The 20155-nt window shown below is 46.6% G+C and overlaps 1 protein-coding gene across 1 annotated transcript in view; it reads left to right on the forward strand.

The window, feature by feature from the left end:
* Positions 1 to 20155, forward strand: part of LOC122939333 (ethanolaminephosphotransferase 1-like) — a 79656-nt gene that overhangs the window by 42501 nt on the left and 17000 nt on the right. Inside the window, exons 6-8 of the mRNA XM_044295401.1 lie at positions 7435 to 7703; positions 8529 to 8637; positions 20031 to 20079. Of these exons, the coding sequence (XP_044151336.1) occupies positions 7435 to 7703; positions 8529 to 8637; positions 20031 to 20079 (427 nt within the window). The remainder of the gene's footprint in view (positions 1 to 7434; positions 7704 to 8528; positions 8638 to 20030; positions 20080 to 20155) is intronic.

Below are 20155 nucleotides of genomic sequence, written 5' to 3' on the forward strand. Positions count from 1 at the left end.
AGGAATGGAATTGGCGGCAGCGAACACACTATCAATGAACAAACCACCAGCACCAGAGTCCACCAACGCCTGGGTCGTCACCGAGCCCCCGACCCAGGAGAGGACAACAGTGATCAGTGGTTTGTCAACACGGGAAACCGGGGACGAGGAGACTCCACCCAAGATCTGCCCCCGACAGGATCTCAGGTGCGAGCGTTTCCCGGACGGTTCGGACATGCCAACCGAAAATGCCCACCGAGACCACAGTACATGCATCGGCCCTCGCGTCTCCGGAGTACCCTCTCCCCCTCGGACAGGCGAGCAAACCCCAGCTGCATGGGTTCACCCCCAGACAAGTCATCCCCAGGAGGCGTGGGAGGAGAGGGAGGCACGGGTGGGACAGCAAACGTAGGCGCCAATCTGTTAGAAGACCTCCGCAGGCTCTCCTTAAAGGAAGGTCTCTCCCTGAGTCTGGTGTCAATCAAAATCAGGAAAGAAATAAGAGACTCGAGCTCCACTGGTAGGTCCTTAGCTGCCACCTCATCCTTCAAGGCATCCGAAAGACCATGAGAGAAAGCAGCGACCAGAGCCTCATTATTCCAGCCCACCTCTGCTGCCAGGGTACGAAACTCAATGGCGTATTCAGCTACGGATCGTGAACCCTGTCTGATGGACATAAGGAGCTTCGCAGCAGAGGCAGCACGAGCCGGCACATCGAATACCTTCCGAAGAGAAGCAACAAAACCGGAAAACTCGGCAACCACCGGATTGTTGTTCTCCCATAAAGGGCTGGCCCAGGCCAAGGCCTTGTCCGAGAGCAGCGAGATCAAGAAGCCCACCTTTGATCTCTCAGTAGGAAAGGCATGTGGCAGCAACTCGAAATAAATGCCCACCTGGTTAAGGAAACCTCGGCACTGAGTTGGCTCTCCCCCAAAGCGCTGTGGAAGGGGAGCAGAACCGGTCATACCCCGAGACACCGCAGGCGCAGCAACAGGTGTCGGGGTAGACTCTGGCGCAACAACCGGAGCGGCAGTAGGAACGGGCCCAGGAGCGACAACCGACCCATCGGCAACGGAAGCGAAATGAGCCGTGCGTTCAAGCAGGGTTTGCAACGCCACAGCGAACCGACCCAACAGGTGATCCTGCTGATCAAGTCTGGCAACCAGCGTAGGTAGCGAGGATGGCCCTGTACCGTCAGAATTCATGGCTTGGTCCTAATGTCATGGAACCATGAACCAGACGTACAACAAGAGATAAGTGGAAAATAAGAAGGCTTTATTGAAAAGCAAGCCGTAAGCAAAAGTCCAAACGGATGGCTAAACCGAAGCAGGGTCTTGCGTAGACAGAGGTCAGGAACCAGAAGGGTAGTCAGACGAAGCCTGGATCAGGAACCAGCAGGGGAGTCAGACGAAGCCAGGATCAGGAACCAACGGGGTAGTCAGACGAAGCCAGGATCAGGAACCAACGGGGTAGTCAGACGAGGCCAGGATCAGGAACCAGAAGCAGCAGCAGTCTTAGAAGCATGTGAACACAGGAGGACCAAGCAAGGAACTGAAGCCACAGACCTCCTATATATATGAGCTAGGCATCCAGCTCCTCCCAGTGGGAAGGAGAAGCCGCAGGGTGGGAGGCTACAAGAAACCCAGAAACCAAGATGGCCGCCAGCACATGTCAAACGAAGGAGAACAGTAAGAAGGTAAGACCATGACACTGAGGGACTGTATCAGTATAAGGTGTTACCCTTTGTCCACCCCCGCCACTTTTCAATGTCTAATGGACATCGTGCTTCATTCACATCGGCAGTACGCCTCTGCTTACCTGGATGATATTGTCATTCAAAGTACTGACTGGGAAAGTCACCTGCCTAAAGTACAGGCTGTAGTGGACTCCCTAGGGAAGGCTGGACTAACAGCTAACCCAAAGAAATGTGCGATGGGGTTAGAAGAGACTAAGTACCTGGGGTATGTCATTGGGCGCCGAGTCATTAAACCCCAAGTAAACAAAATACAGGGGATACGGAATTGTCCCCGATCTGTCACCTCTAGGCAAGTAAAGTAATTCCTGGGGATGGTGGGCTATTACATGAGGTTTGTCCCCCCACTTTGCTTACGATAGCCGTGCCATTGACAGGGCTCTTGAAGGGACATACGTTTGTGATGGTTCACTGGTATGATCGGGTGGAAGAGACGTTCTCTGCTTTGAAGTCGGCCCTGTGTGGGTCCCTGGTTTTGGTGACAACTGATTTCAAGCGGGAATGTATAATACAGACAGATGCCTCCGAAGTAGGCCTCGGTGCTGTACTGTCCCAGGAAGTCAACGGGGAGGAGAATCCTGTTGTCTTCCTCAGCTGTAAGCTCAACCCGCTGAGACCAGGTACAGTATAGGGGAGAGAGAGTACCTGGCTATCAAGTGGGCACTCGAGTCTCTCCGTTATTATTTGTTGGGGAGAAAATTCCGCTTGGTGACTGACCACTCTCCTCTCAAGTGGATGAGCCAGGCCATAGACAGAAATGCCCAAGTCATCCGATAGTTCCTTTCCCTACAGAACTTTAAATTTACAGTGGAGCACAGGGCAAGCCGGTTACTTGGAAACACAGATGCCCTGTCCCAACTACATTGTCTGGCGAGTGTTCACCCCCTCAGGGTTGAACAAAGGGGGGTATGTGACACAGTGAAGGGTATGGTCTGGTAAAACAGGTATTTTTTGCAGATTTGCAGCCAGGTGGGTTCAAACACCAGACTGGATTTTAAATGCCTCCGGGTTTTGACAGCACCTAGCTGTCCTTAAAAGACAGCTGGGCTCAGCAGCAAAGTGTGTGTGTGCTGGAATCTGAGGCTTGTGCCGTGCTGGAGGGCTGACACCCGTGTTTAGGGGAAACAGGCCCCCTAAAAGCCTGCTATGGACTGCTGGAGATAGAACTGCCAACAAGGTGATTTTTGCTATGTGGACTTTCCATTGTGTGTGAACTAACACCAAGACTGCAAAGTGACGTTTTCTTTTTGCCTTATGTGTGAATAAACACGGAAGTTTGATTTAAGAACTGGTAATTTGCCTCTGTACCGCATACCCTGTCTACCAGAGCGAATCCCCACAACATATATATATATACAGTACAGACCAAAATTTGGGACACACCTTCTCATTCAAAGAGTTTCCTTTATTTTCATGACTATGAAAATTGTAGATTCACACTGAAGGCATCAAAACTATGAATTAACACATGTGGAATTATATACATAACCAAAAAGTGTGAAACAACTGAAAATATGTCATATTCTAGGTTCTTCAAAGTAGCCACCTTTTGCTTTGATTACTGCTTTGCACACTCTTGGCATTCTCTTGATGAGCTTTAAGAGGTAGTCACCTGAAAGGGTTTTCACTTCACAGGTGTTCCCTGTCAGGTTTAATAAGTGGGATATTTTGCCTTATAAATGGGGTTGGGACCATCAGTTGCGTTGTGGAGAAGTCTGGTGGATACACAGCTGATAGTCCTACTGAATAGACTGTTAGAATTTGTATTATGGCAAGAAAAAAGCAGCTAAGTAAAGAAAAACGAGTGGCCATCATTACCTTAAGAAATTAAGGTCAATCAGTCCGAAAAATTGGGAAAACTTTGAAAGTGTCCCCAAGTGCAGTCACAAAAACCATCAAGCGCTACAAAGAAACTGGCTCACATGCAGACCGCCCCAGGAAAGGAAGACCAAGAGTCACCTCTGCTGCGGAGGATAAGTTCATCCGAGTCACCAGCCTCAGAAATCACAGGTTAACAGCAGCTCAGATTAGAGACCAGGTCAATGACACACAGAGTTCTAGCAGCAGACACATCCCTAGAACAACTGTTAAGAGGAGACTGTGTGAATCAGGCCTTCATGGTAGAATATCTGCTAGGAAACCACTGCTAAGGACAGGCAACAAGCAGAAGAGACTTGTTTGGGCTAAAGAACACAAGGAATGGACATTAGACCAGTGGAAATCTGTGCTTTGGTCTGATGAGTCCAAATTTGAGATCTTTGGTTCCAACCACCGTGTCTTTGTGCGATGCAGAAAAGGTGAACGGATGGACTCTACATGCCTGGTTCCCACCGTGAAGCATGGAGGAGGAGGTGTGATGGTGTGGGGGTGCTTTGCTGGTGACACTGTTGGGGATTTATTCAAAATTGAAGGCATACTGAACCAGCATGGCTACCACAGCATCTTGCAGCGGCATCCTATTCCATCCGGTTTGCGTTTAGTTGGACCATCATTTATTTTTCAACAGGACAATGACCCCAAACACACCTCCAGGCTGTGTAAGGGCTATTTGACCATGAAGGAGAGTGATGGGGTGCTGCGCCAGATGACCTGACCTCCACAGTCACTGGACCTGAACCCAATCGAGATGGTTTGGGGTGAGCTGGACCGCAGAGTGAAGGCAAAAGGGCCAACAAGTGCTAAGCATCTCTCGGAACTCCTTCAAGACTGTTGGAAGACCATTTCAGGTGACTACCTCTTGAAGCTCATCAAGAGAATTCCAAGAGTGTGCAAAGCAGTAATCAAAGCAAAAGGTGGCTACTTTGACGAACCTAGAATATGACATATTTTCAGTTGTTTAACACTTTTTTGTTATGTATATAATTCCACATGTGTTAATTCATAGTTTTGATGCCTTCAGTGTGAATCTACAATTTTCATAGTCATGAAAATAAAGAAAACTCTTTGAATGAGAAGGTGTGTCCAAACTTTTGGACTTTACTGTATATATATATATATATATATATATATATAGCTAGCATATTCTGCAGCGCTTTACATTTCAGAGGATACATGTATAAAGAAAGTCATACATTGCAGAGCAAAAATTAATAATTCAAACAAGAAGGAAGAGCGCCATGCCCTTCAGCTTACAATCTATATAAGGTTGACATAAGAGTAATAAATACTTGTTTTTTTACAATGGTCCAGCCATTATCCTATATGGTTCAGCCATTTTATATTACGTGGGGTAGTACACATAAAGCTAAATGAGTCACCTAATGAATACCTGTGTATGAAAATAATTGAAGTACATTAGAATGAAAGAAACATTGGGGATAGTGTGGAATGAAGGATGTGTATTTCTGAGGAATAACTGTGATAAAAGAATAAGAGTCAAGTTATGAAATATGATGTGATCGTTTAATAAGATTTGTTACAAATTTGATAGTGGAAACACACACTAAGCATGTGAGGCAAGAAGACCAAATCAGAGGCAACTGTGACCAACAGTTAAATATCCCGCCATTAGTAAGCACATGGCCTATCAGTGTTGTCACCGGTGTCCTTGCTTCCTAATAGGCCAACGGACTGTACTGTCAGCAGGGCTGGTTGTCACAACAGTAGGGCAACACCGGCAGTGCAGTAATAGCTCAGCCAGACTCATAGTGGGAGCGTAGCCAGTTAAGTAAATGAAACATACTGTACCTTTCTTACCTCTATTTTAGGCTATATGCACACAGCTGTGTCGTGTCTTGCAGTCTGAAAAATGTGCGTCTGCTAAACACGGATGCAGGCTGTCTATGTTCCGCAATTTACAGAATGGGCCACCCATTATAGAAACTACTATTCTTGTCCACAAAACGGCCAAGAAAGGACATGTTCTATTTATTTATTTTTTGCGGAGACATGGAACGGAGAAATGGATACAGACAGCACACAGATGCATCTTTTGCGGCCCCATTGAAGTGAATGGGTCCGCATCCATGCCAGAAAAAATGCGGCATGGATGCAGACCAAAACAACATGTGAATGAGGCCTTATACAGAAGATATTTTCTCAAGGCTGGAAAATACAGTCCCCATCAAAAGTTTAAGACCACTTAAAAAATGGCAAAAAATCATATTTAGCATGGCTGGATCTTAACAAGGTTCCAAGTAGAGCTTCAACATGCAACAAGAAGAAATGAGAGTGAGACAAAAAAAATTTGGAGCATTCAATTTAATCAAAACAACGAATAAACTGAAACAGGCTGGTTTTCAGCTGATCAAAAGTTTAGGACCACATGCCTTTAAAAGGCCAAATCTGTGCAAAAATGTGTCATTTTCTGTCAGGTAGTCACACGTTGTGATGGCAAAGGCAAAAAAACTCTCCCTTTTTGAACTTGGTCGGGTTGTTGAACTGCATAAGCAGGGTCTCTCACAGCGCGCCATCGTTGCTGAGGTGGGACGCAGTAATTCTTAAATGATCCTGAGGGTTATGGAACAAAAAAGTCAAGTGTAAGACCCAAAAAGATTTCATCAGCACTAAGCCGGAGGATCCAATTGGCTGTCCGCCAAAACACTGAACGATCCTCAACCCAAATTAAGGCCCTTACTCGTGCTGACTGCAGCCCCATAACCATCAGACGGCATCTGAGACTGAAGAGCTTCAAAAACAAAAAAACGTCTTCAAAGACCTCGTCTCCTTGAACGCCACAGAACTGCTCGTTTGGACTTTGCAAGAGAGCACCAAACATGGGACATTCAAAGGTGGAAGAAAGTTTTATTCTCTGATGAGAAAAAAATGTAACCTTGATGGTCCCGTTACTGGCATGACAAGCAGATCCCACCTGAGATGTTTTCTACGCGCCACAGTGGAGGGGGCGCCATAATGGTCTGATGTGCTCTTTCCTTCAGTGGAACAATGGAGCTTCAGGAAGTGCAGGGACGTCAAAGGCCGCTGGCTATGTCCAGATGTTGCAGAGAGCATTCCTCATGACTGAGGGCCCTTGTCTGTGTGGTAACGACTGGGTTTTTCAACAGGAAAAGGCTACAGTACACAATGCCCACAGGACAAGGGACTTCTTCCAGGAGAATAACATCACTCTTTTGGCCCATCCTGCGTGTTCCCCTGATCTAAATCCAATTGAGAACCTTTGGGGATGGATGGCAAGGGAAGTTTACAAAAATGGTCAACAGTTCCAGACAGTAGATGGCCTTCATGCGGCCGTCTTCACCACTTGGAGAAATGTTCCCACTCACCTCATGGAAACGCTTGCATCAAGCATGCCGAAACAAATTTGATAAACAATAACGGCGGAGCTACTCATTACTGAGTTCATGTTTGGAAGTTGGATTTCTGTTTTGGCGGGGTTTATTTTTTTTTTGGAGGTGTGGTCCTAAACTTTTGATCAGCTGAAAAACAGCCTGTTTCAGTTTATTCGTTGTTTTCATTAAATTGAATGCTCAAAAAATATTTTGTCTCACTCCCATTTCTTCTTGTTGCATGTTGAATCTCTACTTGGAACCCTGTTAAGATCCAGCCATGCTAAATATGATTTTTTGCTATTTTTCAAGTGGTCTTAAACTTTTGATCAGGACTGTACCTCCATATGCTGGTTTGCTTCTAGGACAAAATACAGTGACATACAAATGCTTACAGTTGCATTACATATTAAGCATTGTATGAATTATGTTCATGTTTCATGGACCATTTAGAGTTTACTTGTTTTTTGTTTGCAGATTCAATTGATGGGAAACATGCCAGAAGGACTCAGTCCAGCAGCCCTTTGGGAGAGTTATTTGACCATGGGCTTGACAGCTGGACAGCATCTATATTTCCACTGTCTTTGTTCTCAATATTTGGATGTGATTCAGGAGAAGCTGGATTATCACCAATGAAGATGTATTTAGTGACTAGTGTTGTACTATTCACCTTTATGCTGTCACATTGGGAAAAATATAACACTGGAATTCTCTTTCTTCCATGGGCATATGATATCAGCCAGTTGGTGAGCTGTTATTTTTGTCTTATTTCTACTTTCTTTTGAGACTTTCCAGAATTACACAAAAGTCTGATTAAAAGAAAATTTTCAGTATGAGGATGCATTGAAAAAATATTTCCATGGGGACAAGCCTCTGGAGGCACTTATTTATTTTACAGCACCATTAGCTTCCACATACATAGAGAGGATCATTAAATATATAAGCTATAAAAAAATGTATAAAACAAGCATGAGCCTACTGTGTAACAGCCTGGTACAGAAGGAAAGAGGCCCTGCTGATAGGGCTTCCAATTGCATGGGAACCATGTGGCAGAGGGTATATGCTGCTTATATAGTTGTGAAATTGTTCTTCGAGGGAGATGATCAGTACCACAGGTTTTTGGAAGCCTCTTTCCCCCTTTCTTGGAGGGGACACTTGCATGAATTATAGATATTAAGGGCCTACCAAGAGAACAATAGAGCTCTCATGCTGTCATTTCAATTGTTGTCTATGAATATTGAGTTTAGAAAAAATACCCTGTTCTGGTGGAAGTGTCCCTTTAATGGGATATTCCCATTTTAGCCACAGGGGCTGCTGATGTTACAGAAACAGCCATGCTCTTTTGCTCCTTCCATAGAAGTAAATGGGTGTTGAGGGAACAGTGTAGCTGGTAGCAGAAGCTGGATGAGTATTCCCTGGTCCACAGCTCTATGGTCTGAGTACAGTAGACAGATAGATACTAGCTATAATTATCAACAAGCCAACCACATCTCTTGCATAAACTACAGATTGTAGAGTTTCTTTGCACTTTGTTATCCCTGACTTTTACACCAGTCTTGTTTTTTTTTCAGTCAATGACTTTGGTTTACATCCTCACTGCAATAGTTGGAGTAGAGACTTTCCATAAACCAGTGCTCCCACATGTATACATGACTGATTTTTTAATTACATTCCTTGTAGGTATGTGTGCCTAATTAATGGAAATATATGTATAACAACTTGCATTGCTGATTTGTTGTAACAATGGCTGAACTTGAAAATTTATGATCAGGTTTTTTATGTAGTTTTGGAATTCAAAACCATGAATGGATTAAAAGATCAGGAGAAGTGGATTTTTTTCTACATGTATTTCCCTTATGATCCATACCTGGTTGTGGCTTCAAAGCTGCATCAAAAAACCTGAACAAAACCTGAACATATACTGGCAGGTTTTCTGGTTTTATGTTAACTAAGCTTAAAGGAGTAGTGTCACCTCAGACATTGGTGGCATATCGCTATCAGATAGGTGAGGGTCCCACCTTTGGAACTCTTAATTATATCAAAATGAGACCCACATAGTGAATGAGGTCACACCGCGCATTCTCTCCATTCACTTTCTAAGGGAGTTCCAAAAATAGCTGAATGAGCATGTTCAGCTATTTTTGGAAGGCCCATAAAAATTTATGTAGAGCGCATCGCACAAGTGTGCCCACCGCCCCATTCACCTCTATGGGACTGCTGGAAATACGCTATTTTTGGAACTCCCATAGAAATTAACAGGGGTCACATTCTAGCAGTGGCGTAGCGTGGGTTGCCAGCACCTGGGTCAAGCCAAGTATTGCGCCCCCCCCCCCCAACCTGTCAACACGCCCTTTTTTACAGATAATGTAGTAGATACCACTTGCAGTCATACATAACACCATAGATAACACAGTGATAACTCTCTGAGTACAGGTAATGTAGTAGATATCACCTGCAGTCCTATGTAACACCACAGACAACACAGTGATAACTCTCTGAGTACAGGTAATGTAGTAGATATCACCTGCAGTCCTATGTAACACCACAGACAACACAGTGATAACTCTCTGAGTACAGGTAATGTAGTAGATATCACCTGCAGTCCTATGTAACACCACAGACAACACAGTGATAACGCTCTGAGTACAGATAATGTAGTAGATGGTGTGAGCCCCCAGAATTCAGAACACACACAGTGTGACCTGAAGTCTGGGGCCAGGATGCGGCAGTGTGGGCTAAATTCTCTATCCACCCTCCCATCACTACAGAACAGACAGGGTAATACAGCGCCCCATACCTCTTACATCCAGTGACGTCTCTTTGATGTAGATGTTCTCTTTCCTCATCTTCTCCTTTCAGACCTTCAGACCAGACCACCATTTTTCAGCCTTCTTAGTTTACTACTTTTCCATCATTCTCACAACTTCTGGACAAATCATCCTACCACCCACAATACTGTGCCGCTGTGCTCCCCAATGTTATACTGCAGAAACAGATAAACCCCCTGATAATACTAGTACCACACAGATAATGAGCTGTCCTGAGGACGGCGATACAGATGACTATGGGTATGAGCGCTTGTGAGCAGGGCCGCGCCGCCTGGGGCGATCGCCTCACTTTGCCTAATTGGCGGTGCGGCCCTGCTGGCGCTCCCTAAAATTTTGCGCCTGGGGCGACGGCCCCCATGGCCCCCCATGCTATGCCACTACAATTCTAGAGATAGGTGCAGATGCCACCTTTGAGACCAATACCTATCTGACATTGGTGGCATATTCTAGCAATATGACACCAATGGCTGAGCTGGGACAACCCCTTAGATCACCATACAGGTGAAGATTTTTGCTATTCTTAATGTTTCAGTTCCTTGCTATTTTTAAGATATGTCTTTGCTATAAATGAATGTTTGTGGATATTTGTTTACAGCAGAGGTTGGAAATCCCTACATATCTACTGCTGCTCTCATCTGAGAAGGGAATACAATTGTGTCAAGTCGAAACAAAGCTATGTGAGTGAAACAACCTAGACTGTAGAGACATTAAGTCAAACTAGCAAAGAGAGATTTGCTCTGCTGCTGCTAATGTATTTAGCTCACATAGTATCATCTAGACTTGATATAATTGGATCCACTTTGCAGTTTAACCACATAACAATTTTGCCCAAGCTCTGCTGGGCCTTGAGAAATGAACTTAATAGTTCAGCACTAGCAGAACTTGGGCAGCAGGAGCTGCTCATAGCTTGGGAATAGTAGCAGCTAGAGATGTGGGCCTGGTCTCGTTTAAAATCTGTCATTCCAAGCTTTCAAACAAGATCAGAACCACTACATTGGGAGATATAGCTGTTAGAAATCAAGTCAGGAGTGAAAGATGTGAAACTCGCTTTTACTTTCACTTTCGGCTGCATCCACAGCCATCCAGATTTCTAACAGCTTCTGATGTAGTCAAGCTATTGCAGTGATTCTGGTCTTGTTTGAAAGCTTTCAAACAAAACCAAACCCATTTCTCTAGCTGCTACCAATCTAAATATATGAGGAGCTAAAGCAGAACCCCTGGGGCGAGGCAGTTGGGGAGCTGACTGCTTGCATGAGCAAAATAAAAATAATAATAAATAAAAAAATAAATAAAATAAAAAAATATATATATATATATATAGCATAATCATTATACTAACTGTCATGGTCTTACCTCCTTGCTGTTCCCTTCGTTTGACATGTGCTGGCGGCCATCTTGGTTTCTGGGTTTTCTTGTAGCCTCCCACCCTGCGGCTCCTCCTTCCCACTGGGAGGAGCTGGATGCCCAGCTCATATATATAGGAGGTCTGTGGCTTCAGTTCCTTGCTTGGTCCGCCTGTGTTCACATGCTTCCAAGACTGCTGCTGCTTCTGGTTCCTGATCCTGGCCTCGTCTGACTACCCCGTTGGTTCCTGATTCCGGCTTCGTCTGACTACCCCGTTGGTTCCTGATTCCGGCTTCGTCTGACTACCCCGTTGGTTCCTGTTCCTGGCTTCGTCTGACTACCCTTCTGGTTCCTGACCCCTGTCTCCGCAAGACCCGGCTTCGGTTTAGCCATCCGTTCGGACTTTGCTTACGGCTTGCTCTTCAATAAAACCTTCTTATTTTCCACTTATCTCTTGTTGTACGTCTGGTTCATGGTTCCATGACATTAGGACCAAGCCATGAATTCTGACGGTACAGGGCCACCCTCGCTACCTACGCTGGTTGCCAGACTTGATCAGCAGGATCACCTGTTGGGTCGGTTCGCTGTGGCGTTGCAAACCCTGCTTGAACGCACGGCTCATTTAGCTTCCGTTGCCGATGGGTCGGTTGTCGCTCCTGGGCCCGCTCCTACTGCCGCTCCGGTTGTTGCGCCAGAGTCTACCCTGACACCTGTTGCTGCGCCTGTGGTGTTTCAGGGTATGACCGGTTCTGCCCCCCTTCCACAGCGCTTTGGGGGAGAGCCAACTCAGTGCCGAGGTTTCCTTAACCAGGTGGGCATTTACTTCGAGTTGCTGCCACATGCCTTTCCTACTGAGAGATCAAGGGTGGGCTTCTTGATCTCGCTGCTCTCGGACAAGGCCTTGGCCTGGGCCAGCCCTTTATGGGAGAACAACAATCCGGTGGTTGCCAAGTTTTCCGGTTTTGTTGCTTCTCTTCGGAAGGTATTCGATGTGCCGGCTCGTGCTGCCTCTGCTGCGAAGCTCCTTATGTCCATCAGACAGGGTTCACGATCCGTAGCTGAATACGCCATTGAGTTTCGTACCCTGGCAGCAGAGGTGGGCTGGAATAATGAGGCTCTGGTCGCTGCTTTCTCTCATGGTCTCTCGGATGCCTTGAAGGATGAGGTTGCAGCTAAGGACCTACCAGTGGAGCTCGAGTCTCTTATTTCTTTCCTGATTTTGATTGACACCAGACTCAGGGAGAGACCTTCCTTTAAGGAGAGCCTGCGGAGGTCTCCTAACAGATTGGCGCCTACGTTTGCTGTCCCACCCGTGCCTCCCTCTCCTCCCACGCCTCCTGGGGATGACTTGTCTGGGGGTGAACCCATGCAGCGGGGGTTTGCTCGCCTGTCTGAGGGGGAGAGGGTACTCCGGAGACGCGAGGGCCGATGCATGTACTGTGGTCTCGGTGGGCATTTTCGGTTGGCATGTCCGAACCGTATGGGAGAACGCTCGCACCTGAGGTCCTGTCGGGGGCAGATCTTGGGTGGAGTCTCCTCGTCCCCGGTTTCCCGTGTTGACAAACCACTGATCACTGTTGTCCTCTCCTGGGTCGGGGGCTCGGTGACGACCCAGGCGTTGGTGGACTCTGGTGCTGGTGGTTTGTTCATTGATAGAGTGTTCGTTGCCGCCAATTCCATTCCTCTGCAGCCTCGAGGTTCCCCACTGGCTCTTGAGGCGATAGACGGCAGACCCCTTCTGCCGCCACACGTGACTCATGAGACCCTTCCAGTGGGGATAGCCATTGGTGCCGTTCACAGAGAGTCGGTCTGTCTCCAGGTTATTTCGTCTCCACACTACTCGGTGGTCTTGGGGTACCCCTGGCTCCAGAAGCATAATCCGACTTTCGATTGGAGATCGGTCGAGATCCTCTCGTGGTCACCGCAGTGTGGGGCTAGTTGCATCCATGGGCCTGTCAAGTTGCTGTGTACTTCCTCGGACTCTCTGTTGCCTCCTGAATACGAAGAGTACCGGGATGTATTCGATAAGGTGCGCGCGGTTGCCCTACCTCCGCACCGCCCATACGATTGTGCCATAGAGTTACAATCCGGTGCCGTTCCTCCTCGTGGCAAAGTCTATCCACTGTCGGTAGCGGAGAATGAGGCCATGGAGGAGTACGTGAGGGAGGCGCTTTCACGCGGACACATTCGCAAATCCTCGTCCCCGGCAGGGGCTGGATTTTTCTTTGTGAAAAAGAAGGGCGGCGAGTTGAGGCCTTGCATCGATTACAGGGGTCTCAATCGCATCACGATCAAGAACGCTTACCCGATACCCTTGATTTCCGAGCTGTTCGATCGCCTCAAAGGGGCCACGGTCTTTACCAAACTCGACCTGAGGGCGGCATATAACCTGGTAAGGATCAAGGCGGGCGATGAGTGGAAGACCGCGTTTAACACCAGGACCGGTCATTATGAATCCTTGGTTATGCCCTTTGGGTTGTGCAATGCGCCCGCAGTCTTCCAGGAATTCATCAACGATGTTTTCCGTGACCTGTTGCAGCAGTGTGTGGTGGTCTATTTGGATGACATCTTGGTATATTCTGCATCCATGGAGGCCCACATTCTGGATGTCAGACGAGTGTTGCAACGCTTACGAGAGAACAAGCTGTTCGGTAAGCTTGAGAAATGCGAATTTCACCGATCCCAGGTAACCTTCTTAGGTTACATCATTTCCGCTGAGGGGTTCTCCATGGATCCTGAGAAGGTTTCGGCTGTCTTACAGTGGCCCCAGCCCAGTGGGCTTCGTGCCCTGCAGCGCTTTTTGGGCTTCGCCAATTATTATCGGAAGTTCATCAGGGACTTTTCCATGCTAGCCAAGCCTCTCACGGATCTGACCAGGAAGGGCAGTAATCCTCAGGTCTGGCTGCTCGAGGCCATCCGAGCTTTTGAGGCTCTAAAGTCCGCCTTTGTGTCGGCTCCGATTCTGTCGCATCCCAACCCTGGGTTGCCTTTTGTCCTCGAGGTGGACGCGTCTGAGACGGGAGTAGGCGCCCTCCTGTCTCAGCGTAGAACACCAGAGGGTCCTCTGCTTCCTTGTGGGTTTTACTCCCGGAAACTGTCTTCCGCGGAGTGCAACTATCAGATTGGTGACAGGGAGTTATTGGCCATCGTGCAGGCCCTTAAAGAATGGAGGCACTTGCTCGAGGGCTCGGTGGTTCCGGTTCTCATCCTGACGGACCACAAGAATCTGACCTACCTCTCTGAGGCCAAGAGATTGACACCACGTCAGGCCAGATGGGCTCTGTTCTTGTCACGTTTTAATTACGTGGTCTCCTACCTACCCGGCTCCAAGAACATCAGAGCGGATGCCTTATCACGGCAGTACTCCGAGCTGTCCGGGGAGGAGTCGATTCCGACTACGGTCATACCCCCGAATCAGATCCTGGCCGCTATTCGCACCAGCCTGACTTCTCCTCTGGGTGAGCAGATTTTGGCGGCTCAATCTGGTGCTCCCTCTGGGAGACCCAACGGCAGATGTTTTGTGCCTGAGGAGTTGCGCACTCGGTTGTTGCGAACCTACCATAACTCCAAGGCCGCGGGGCACCCTGGAAAGAATCAGCTGTCCTGGGCGGTTTCACGTCTGTTCTGGTGGCCTTCTCTACGTTCCGACATCGCCGCATATGTAGCGGCATGCTCCGTTTGTGCCCAGAGTAAGTCCCCTCGGCACCTTCCGTTGGGCCTTTTGCAACCCATAGCCACCGGGGAGCGTCCATGGTCACACCTGGGGATGGATTTCATTGTGGACCTCCCTGCATCCCGAGGCCATACGGTCATTCTCATGATTGTGGATCGGTTTTCCAAAATGTGCCACTGTGTTCCTCTCAAGAAGTTACCCTCTGCACAAGAGTTGGCCTCGATTTTTGCCAGGGAGGTCTTCCGGTTGCACGGTTTGCCCAAGGAGATTGTGTCGGATCGGGGGAGTCAGTTTGTGTCCAGGTTCTGGCGCGCCTTTTGCTCCCAGTTGGGGATTCATCTCTCTTTCTCCTCGGCCTACCACCCTCAGTCCAATGGGGCCGCAGAACGATCCAATCAGGCCTTGGAGCAATTCCTTCGTTGCTATGTCTCCGATCACCAAGACAATTGGGTTGACCTCCTGCCTTGGGCTGAGTTTGCCAGGAACACGGCGGTGAACTCTTCCTCTGGGACGTCTCCCTTCATGGCCAATTATGGGTTCCAACCTGCCGTGTTACCAGAGGTATTCTCTCCCCAGGATATTCCGGCTGTGGAGGATCACCTTTCCGTCCTACGTGCTTCTTGGGTACAGATCCAGAGGTCCCTTGAGGTCTCTGCGCAGCGCCAGAAACTCCAGGCTGATCGCAGACGAGCGCCCGCTCCTTCCTACCAGGTCGGAGACCGCGTATGGTTGTCCACCCGCAACCTCAACCTTCGAGTGCCCACTCCCAAGCTGGCGCCTCGCTTTGTTGGTCCCTTCCGAGTGCTTCGCAGGGTAAACCCGGTAGCCTATGCCCTTGCGCTTCCTCCTGGCATGCGGATCTCCAACGTGTTTCATGTCTCCCTGTTGAAGCCACTGGTGTGTAATCGTTTCACTTCCTCGATTCCTCGGCCTCGTCCGGTCCAAGTGGGCAATTGTGAGGAGTATGAGGTGAGCAATATCCTGGACTCACGCCTGGTCCGCGGCCGGGTGCAGTTTTTGGTCCATTGGCGTGGTTATGGTCCAGAGGAGCGTTCCTGGGTTCCCTCCGCAGATGTCCATGCTCCTGCTTTGCTCCGAGCCTTCCACGCACGCTTCCCTCAGAAACCGTTCCTTACTCTGCGGAGGAGGGGCCCTTGAGGGGGAGGTACTGTCATGGTCTTACCTCCTTGCTGTTCCCTTCGTTTGACATGTGCTGGCGGCCATCTTGGTTTCTGGGTTTTCTTGTAGCCTCCCACCCTGCGGCTCCTCCTTCCCACTGGGAGGAGCTGGATGCCCAGCTCATATATATAGGAGGTCTGTGGCTTCAGTTCCTTGCTTGGTCCGCCTGTGTTCACATGCTTCCAAGACTGCTGCTGCTTCTGGTTCCTGATCCTGGCCTCGTCTGACTACCCCGTTGGTTCCTGATTCCGGCTTCGTCTGACTACCCCGTTGGTTCCTGATTCCGGCTTCGTCTGACTACCCCGTTGGTTCCTGTTCCTGGCTTCGTCTGACTACCCTTCTGGTTCCTGACCCCTGTCTCCGCAAGACCCGGCTTCGGTTTAGCCATCCGTTCGGACTTTGCTTACGGCTTGCTCTTCAATAAAACCTTCTTATTTTCCACTTATCTCTTGTTGTACGTCTGGTTCATGGTTCCATGACACTAACCGACAGAATAAAGTTACTGGTATCATGGTAGACTACTTTCACACCAGCATTTTTGCTGGATCCATCAGGCTTCCGTTCTGATAATACTGTATCTGTTATGAACGGATCCGTTTGTATTATCTGTAACATAACCAGGATGGATCCGTCATGAACTCTATTGAAAGTCAATGGGGGACAGATCTGTTTTCTATTGTGTCAGAGAAAATTGATCCGTCACCAGTGACTTACATTGTGTGTCAGGATGGATCCATCTTGCTCCGCACCACATCGCGGACAGAAAAACGCTGCTTGCAACGTTATTCTGTCCACGATGGGGATGCAACCAAACGGAACAGAATGCATTCTGGTGCATTCCGTTTCGTTCAGTTCAGTTTTATCTCCATTGACAATAAATGAGGACAAAACGGAAGCGTTTTCCCCCACTATTTAGACACTAGTAGCAACACGGTAAATAACTTCCACAAAATAATGTTAAAATTGAAGATTTTTAATCTTTCTCCCTAATAATAAATGAATAACAGTTATTTAATACACTATATGTACGCCCAAAACGATTAGTAAAAAAAACAACTCATCCTGCAAAATAAAAAATAAATTAAAAAAAGTTATGACTGCTGGAACACAGAGAGGGAAATGTTACTGGTCATTAAGGCTAAAATAAGTTATGTTACCAAGGGGTTAAAAATGCAATTGTGTCCCCCACAAGTTGTGCGCCAACTATATTTACTTCATATATATATATATATATATATATATATATATTTAAAAATCTACAATAAAATTGTCATTTTTGGGAGGATTCTAATTTAACCTGTTAGGAGGTTAAAGTGGATTTAGAGGGCCCGATAGTCATAAATTATCAGGAAGCGACTTTTATTTCCTTATAATTGCCTGATCGTCAACAGAGGTAAGAGCTGGATTTACACAGAGGGATCACCTCCAATGTTTGGGGAAGAGCGATGACTACGGCCATTGCTTGTTCTCACACAGAGTCACTGTTTCTGGGCAGCAAATCCCTGTTTACACAGCACGATCTGCTGTCCAGAAACGGTGATTGAGGAGTCCTCATAAAAGATGAATTCACCTAAAGAACAAGCGTTTTGATCATTCATTGGTTGATCTGCGCCACCTCTACACAGGCAGATTACCGGGAACGAGTGTTAGGAGTACTGTTCATTCCTGATAATCTGCCCAACAATCAGGCAGTGTTAACCCTCCATAAGAATGGGACCATCAAGCTTTCAGTTTTTGCAGGTAAACAGCGATATCCTCTTTCACTTACAGCAAACAGTTATCTTAAAAATAGTTAGGAATTCAAAGTCAGTTTTATACTGTGCTAAGTTTTTCAAATATTCCACATTGATAAATTGGATTCAGCCTTCTTACGCCAACCCCTAGTGGATAAAAGGTTGGGCAGTTGATAAATATAAGAAAAACACCTAATTAACATAACCAACCACCTCCATTTTTCCAAAGTGGCGAGAGCACTGTAAAATCACAAAACTATGCAAATTTTCGTGCAAAAATGGCACGTGCAAAAATGTTTAACTTTTTTCTGTCTGTCATAAAAAAAAAAAAAAAAATGGACATATTATAGGGACATTTCAAAAGATTTAATGGATGGTTACTGTGACCACTAAAATGAAGGGGAAGAAGTGCTCAACTGCATCCATGTCTTTGAGATCGCCTCGTCTAGCTCTCCTCGGAGAGTGGAGTGTGCGGTGTATGAACTTGTAACAAGTCTATAGGGGGAATTTATCATGAGGGTAATATTTGCAGACAGTTTTGCTTCAGTTTGCGCTGGTGTACTTTGTGCCAAATTTATCAAACATTGCCTTTCACCGGTCCCGACATTACCATATAAATACCTGGCTGTGTAGGGCATATTGATGACAATTTTTTTTTCTGGTTTGCCGCCCTGCATGTAAATCCATACTATTACTACATGGAGGAGGAGACGGCTGTGTTTCTCAAGGGGCAAGCTTTTTTTCTCCCTGGCTGTGACACCCTTTGCTGGCGATTAGACTGCTCAAAGCCAGGGAGAAGGAAACCCCTCTTGAGAAACACGGCTGTCTCCTCCTCCTCCCTGTAACGATGGTATGGGTTAACATACACGGCGAGAAACCAGAACGGGGGGAACAGCGAGGGGACAGAGAAGCCCACAAAAAAAAAATGTGTGATATCACATGTCATCAATATGCCATACACAGCCAGGTATTTATATGGTAATGTCAGGACCAGTAAAAAGGTCCTCTTTAAACCTAAAACCTTTGTTTAGAAATGCTACTCCACTTTTCTACACTTCCTTGCAGTGGAGTAACTTTTGGACTTTTTCTTTGCAACATTTTAAAAGTCACAGTGATAAATCTGGAGTAAAGCTTATTACCGTAGCTCACCATACCAACTTTCCATCCCCCCAAAAGTCACAAAAGCCCCATTGTCAACTTTTTGAAGACAGAATTCTGGAGTGCAGGGCGTGATGCATTACCCCTATGTGCCAATAAAGGAGAGCAGACCTGCTCAGAAATGAAAGGACACAGTACTCAGCAGGGCATATCTGCTCGATCCTTTTAGTGGGATAATTTTTTTTTTTTTTTTTTAACTAAACATACCCTTTAACTTAAGTTTTTTTTAAATATATAAGAAAGTACTGGTAAAACCAATCTAACTACAATGAGAACATATCAGCTCCATTTAGGGTGCCTTCACACCTGGCAGATTTAGTTGCAGAAAATTTCAGAAAGTCAGTTGCATTCATCTGAATGGGGATTGCCGAGATCCTTGTGCATCCCACCAAAACACCATATTTAGATGAAGGGAAATTTTATGCAACAAAATCTGATGTGTGTGAAGCGGCCCTTATAGATCCCTATAGAGATATGGATCCTATTTGGGTGTAGAGTCATGATCTCAGTGCTGTACCAATGTTGCTTGGAATCACAAGATGAATCACTGCAAGTTTACTAGCTCTGTACTGTCATGTCTTAAAGGGGTGGTCCGGTTTCAGATATTGATGACCTATCTTCAGGATAGGTCATCAATATCAGATTGACGATGGTCTAACTCTTGCCGATCAGCTGTTTGAAGAGAATGCATCGCTCTTGCTTACTTTACTTGCTCGACATCGAGAGTGGTAACCAGTTATAATTGCAGATCCTCCGTCATTTGAATGGGAAGGAGCAGTTGTAGTTATACTCCGTTGACAAAGGAGCTGTAATGACACCTGCTCACCGCTGCAATGTCAACGGCAAACAGGTTAACAGTGAAGAGAATGCAGCGCTTGCAGGATCGGTGAGAGTGCTGGGAGTCAGATTATCGCCAATCTGACTGGACAACCCCTTTAAATTGCTTCAATCCTACATAAGTAGATTTTCTAATTAATTTCATATGTAACTCTACAAAATATCCCGCAGTTGCACTATCCCTACACTGCAGCAGTTCTATGTGCAGGGGCACTTTGAGGTCCAATCATAATTATAGTTAACTAGAATACTTCAAATCTATTCTTATCAATTTTAGAAATCTAAACACCTTTTAACAAATATTTGTTCCTTATTTTTTAGGATGCAGTTTACTAATCGCCCTTCCCCAGACATTGTATAATATTGTTATGTAAGTTGGCATTTAACATGTATGTTGAAGAGGTAAATTTGAAGAATTGTTGTACTTCACTCTATGCTAAATGTAT

The sequence above is a fragment of the Bufo gargarizans genome, chromosome 5, assembly GCF_014858855.1.
Source record: "Bufo gargarizans isolate SCDJY-AF-19 chromosome 5, ASM1485885v1, whole genome shotgun sequence".
In the NCBI taxonomy this organism is placed as follows: Eukaryota; Metazoa; Chordata; class Amphibia; order Anura; family Bufonidae; genus Bufo; species Bufo gargarizans.